Source organism: Glandiceps talaboti, chromosome 3, assembly GCF_964340395.1.
Source record: "Glandiceps talaboti chromosome 3, keGlaTala1.1, whole genome shotgun sequence".
Classification (NCBI taxonomy): Eukaryota; Metazoa; Hemichordata; class Enteropneusta; family Spengelidae; genus Glandiceps; species Glandiceps talaboti.
Genome location: NC_135551.1, coordinates 16956538 through 16961950, shown reverse-complemented (window position 1 = coordinate 16961950; position 5413 = coordinate 16956538). Strand labels below are relative to the sequence as shown.

At 36.0% G+C, this 5413-nt stretch overlaps 1 protein-coding gene across 1 annotated transcript; it reads right to left on the bottom strand.

Moving 5' to 3' along the window:
- Positions 1-773: 773 nt before the first annotated feature.
- LOC144433131 (uncharacterized) lies at positions 774-2073 on the bottom strand. The gene is made up of 2 exons (XM_078121440.1): positions 1208-2073; positions 774-1044 (listed from the first exon to the last, which is right to left on the bottom strand). Exons 1-2 carry the CDS (start codon positions 2071-2073, stop codon positions 774-776), a joined length of 1137 nt encoding a protein of 378 aa, XP_077977566.1.
- Between the last annotated feature and the right edge of the window lie 3340 nt (positions 2074-5413).

The window sequence follows — 5413 nt, the reverse complement described above, 5'->3', positions numbered from 1 at the left end:
CTATCAACCAAAATAAGTATTTTTATGTATCATTGTCTAAATACTCTACAAGCATACTTTCATATTAGGCCTTAAAAAAAAAATTGTGTGGTTCCAATTACGCACAATTTTAGAATAGGTGGGGTAGGTAGATTTTTTACTCTTTTTAAAATATTTTTTAGGGATGTGAAGGTTTGTGTCATACATCCTTTACAATAAATATGTTCTTATTGACATTTTCAAAATCATAGTTGTTCAAAGCACATGGATAGAAATATCGTATGTAGAATCCTCTGTTAGACTAGAAACATTTGTTTGAACTTGACAACTCTTGATTATTGAGAGTTTTGTCTGTTCCTTTCTGAGGGCTTGCATATCAACATACATTATATTTCTATGGTAGAGATTTTTCTGTTTTATCAATTGTCAGTGAAACTCTCTCCATTTACTTGTACATCACATTACTGTGATAAGCAGTGTGTATTTTTATGCCAGGCCTAGTGTCATTTGTAATTTAATACTTATTCACACACCAAATTTATATGCCTCCTCACCAGTGAGGCTCCTTCTATGCCTGTTTAATTGTACTTGCTGAATGGAAAGTTTTCCACATACATCACATTTGTATGGATTATCACCAGTGTAGATCCTTCTAAGCTCTATGCCTGGTTAATCGTCAGAATGAAAACGTTTCCACATACATCACATTTGTATGGCTTCTCACTAGTGTGAATTCTTTTATATCTGATGAGATCACTGCTGACACTAAAACTTGGTCCACACATGTAACAGTTCTATGGTTTATCACCAGTGTGGATTCTTCTATGTACAGACATGTTTCCTTTTACACTGAAACTCTTTCCACATTCATCACATTTGTATGGCTTCTCATTAGTGTGGATTCCTTTATGTACAGTCATGTTTCCTTTCTCACTAAAACGCTTTCCACATATATCACATTTGTACGGCTTCTCACCAGTGTGAATTCTTCTATGTATAGCCATGTGTCTCTTCTGACTGAAACTCTTTCCACATACATCACATTTATATGGCTTCTCGCCAGTGTGTATTCATCTATGTCTTATGAGATCACTGCTGGCACTGAAACTCTTTACACATACATCACATTTATATGGCTTTTGGCCAGTGTGTATTCTGCTATGTCTAGTCATATGTCCTGTCAGCATGAAACTTTGTCCACATATATCACATTTGTATGGTTTCTCACCAGTGTGGATTCTTAAATATAGTCATTTCCCCTTTCTTACCAAAAGCCTTTCCACATATATCACATTTGTATGACTTCTCACCAGTGTGTATTCTTCTATGTTCGATGAAGTTTCCTTTTCGAGTGAAACCCTGTCCACATACATCACATTTGTATGGTTTCTCACCAGTGTGGATTCTTCTGTGTATAGTTATGCTTTTTTTCTCACCGAAAGGCTTTCCACATATATCGCATTTGTATGGTTTCTCACCAGTGTGGATTCTTTTATGTACAGTCACATCTCCTTTCTTACCAAAAGCCTTTCCACATATATCACATTTGTATGACTTCTCACCAGTGTGTATTCTTCTATGTTCGATGAAGTTTCCTTTCTGAGTGAAACCCTGTCCACATACATCACATTTGTATGGCTTCTCACCAGTGTGGATTCTTCTGTGTATAGTTATGCTTTTTTTCTCACCGAAAGGCTTTCCACATATATCACATTTGTATGGTTTCTCACCAGTGTGGATTCTTTTATGTACAGTCACATCTCCTTTCTTACCAAAAGCTTTTCCACATATATCACATTTGTATGACTTCTCACCAGTGTGGATTCTTCTATGTGCAGTCATGTTTCCTATCGCACTGAAACTCTTTCCACATATATCACATTTGTATGGTTTCTCACCAGTGTGGATTCTTCTATGTCTTATGAGATCACTGCTGTCACGGAAACTCTTTACACATATATCACATTTGTATGGCTTCTCACCAGTGTGGATTCTTTTGTGTCTGGTAAGATTGTTCTTGTCATTGAAAGACTGTATACATATATCACATTTGTATGGCTTCTCACCAGTGTGGATTCTTCTATGTACAGTCATTTTTCCTTTCACACTGAAAGCTTTTCCACATACATCACAGATTGTATGGCTTCTCACCAGTGGGGATTCTTCTATGTACAGACATGTTTCCTTTATTACTGAAGTCTTTCCACACACATCACATTTGTACGGCTTATCACCTGTTTGTATTCTTGTATGCCTCTGTCATATCACTGTAATAGAGCAAAGTTAAAGCTGTCAAATGATTCTCCTTAGTTGCACTGTGTCATACATAATTAATATCTGAATTTGACACAAATCTTCCATGAACACAGTTCCCCAAGCAGTGTGCCCTCTAATGATAGCCAAATAGTGTTGTTGTGAGTCAAAATGATAAAAACTGGCATTTCTTTTCTTGACTCTATGGGGCAGTATAAGTGAGAATCTCACTGCTGAGTCTGGGTAACCAAGACTTATGTCACAACAACAAGCACTGATATCATTGCTACTCAAAGTATGAAATTGAAAACATCAGAATGGTAAACCTATTTTCTTCATTTTTTCTTAAAGCATGTACTATCACATTTTGTAATATTTTTCAGGTGGAAAATGCTTGTGACGCAATGATTAAGCAATAAACCAAGGGATGGTATACCAAGAGGTTTTGACCAGTGAATGAAATATATGCACAAGTGATAGCGAGTGCATATATTGAGTTCACTGGTCAAAACCTAGTGGTATACCTTCCCCAGGGAGTGGTTTATCGCTATTATATTATACCAGTATATTGAAAACAAGATAAGAACTAATGTTTTCTAGTTTCATAATTATGCGCCCCCCGTGCTAATTTGCATAACAATAACGCTGCTTTCACGATAGCTGATATCTGGGCTTCAACCATGAGATGTACAACGCAACCGTAGTTGCGGCATTGCTACTTTGACCATTGACTGTGATACCGAAAAGATGATTGTCGGCCAGAAGTGAAAGGAGTTTCGCTTCTTTTTCCAATAAAGATTTTCAAAGGTGTAAAACTTTTTCAGCTTCGGCCTACCTATAAATCTGCGATGTCTAGGAAGGAATGCTCACTCGATCGTGAAACTGAAGAATAAAGAAAACGATGTCCCGCGTGAACCAGTACCATCGCACGGCGAAGCGGCCGCGGCAGCTATGTTTTCTCCGTGTTTAATTTGTTATGGCTAGAGTCGCAGCCTGATTGTGAACCTACCCAGTTGTTATTGCTCCGTAGTTTACACAGAAAAGCAGCAGACAGCCGTGCAATGAAACAGAAACCCCTGACTTCGTTTTTCTCAGTCCTGCTTACATGAAGGTGCACGAGTCTATATTACTGACTTGACTCCAAACACCGTCATGCAAAGAGCAATAGAGTTTGCCTATTACAACACCGCAAGCAAAATGTACGCGCGCCAATTGCAAAAGAATTACCTACTAGTGCGGGGGCATATGGCAGATTTTTGGGTTTCATGTAAAATTCATGTTAATTTTTGCCAATATATCTCATTGTGTTCCCCATCATCTGACCAATTAAAAAATATATGTTGGCAATTTTTATTACAATATTAATGGTAATTTTTGCAGCAATTTCATAAATGATGTAAAATCATGTTTTTTCTGTATATTGATGGCAAATTAAAATATGTGAACTGTACGATTGCTTTACATCTGTATACATGTACTTATGGGCATCCTGTAGACTATAAACTTGTAGACAGTTGTATAATTTTGCATTTTAATCACAATATTATAAATGCTGGCTTCTTTATTTGCATATCATTTGCATATTATGTATGATGCGTCCGGTTTATTTGATTTCCTGTATTGTTTGATGTTGCTGATTGCTATTCTTTAAAAAATGTACGCCAACCATGAATTATTTCAGTTACTATGAAAATTCTGGTTGGTTTTTATCTTTTAAAGCACTAGTAAGTCCACACCTTGACTATGCTTCCCCAGTGTCTTCCCCACATATATATGAGTAGGAATATTGCATTTTTGGAAAAAGTGCAGCGTCGGTTCACCAGGATGATTCCGCAGCTTGGTGGCTTGAATTATGAGGACAGTTACGCATATTGAAACTGACAACTTTAGAAACTAGATGAATTAGAGCTGATTTGCTAGAAGTGTATAAACTTTTCCATTTACATATTCTCCTTGATCCAGTTGTATTTTTCAAAGTATCTACTTCGACAACAAGGGGATATAGATTGAAATGATTTAAAGACAGATCCAGATTGGATATACCAAAATATTTTTTCAGTCGACATATTGTAAACATTTGGAAGTTTACCAGAAAGGGTTATTGTTATTACTACACCAATTAAATCATTGTAATTACTTAGTAATTATTTTAATCCAGATTGGACATACGTAAATATTTTTCCAGTCAATATGTCGTAGACATTTGGAACAGTTTACCAGAAAGGGTTATTGTGACTACATCAATTAATCATTTTAAAGTGTGTATTGATAACACCTCAGAAAAGTAAGGGGTCTATAAAAACATCAATGGCTTCCTTCCCCATGTACATTCATGGGTACATGCATCGTAAAAAAATAAAGGCATTCATTTATTGAATAGAACGACCCTTGCCAAATGATATGTCCTTTTGACCAATTTCGGCGTATTGGTGTGACTTGTTATCAAGTGTGCATACACACGTTAAAAATATTCCTTTTCAGATCTGGCATCTGGTTTTAATACGTAATACTATCTACACATGTAGTATTGAATCCTGGACAGGTACAATCTACACAGGATATAGAGTCCAAGTTTAGGTCTACACAAAATTTGAAATTTTACCTCTCAATATTAGCATACAAGTTACATAAATTGGACCTCTTGCAAATATTAGATAGAAAAGAAACATCACTCAGTAAAACACCTTTAGAAACCTTTAGAATGTTTTACCCCCACTTTTGACCAATTTGACCAATTACTTTCTAGAGCAATGGAAAAAGTCAATATGGCAGCTACTTTAGAACGTTTTTGTTATATGTTCTGTATTCAGTTCTCCCTCAATGTTCTGTAGAAATATCATGTTAAAAAGTAAATGAATCGTTGTTAAAGGCATTTCATGAGTGCTCATTAATTTCCAACTTTGCAATGGTGTCAAAATGAGATAGACTTAGACGTCAAGTTGGCATGTGACTACTTATTCCCAGCAATGAAGGTTATTTGTGTATGACAATTACCAAAAGATGTAGAAGGGTACATTCCATGTTGTTTACGTTGAGGATTTGAATGTCAGATTTTCTTTGAGTAATAAAAAACTTGGAATGATAGCTAACAATGCAATACAATTTGATTTAAGATACTATTTTCTGGTGGGTTGGTGGTTGGGGTTGGGTGGTACATTAGAATAATTGGGTCTATTCACTC

Excerpts from the sequence above, each read along its gene's own strand:
- LOC144433131 (XM_078121440.1), bottom strand. The coding sequence starts at position 2,073 with ATGACTGTACATAGAAGAATCCACACTGGTGAGAAGCCATACAAATGT. Across the intron at positions 1,045-1,207 it reads ATATTTAAGAATCCACACTG|CACTGGCGAGAAGCCATATA; the intron begins GTGAGAAACCAT and ends TAGATGAATACA.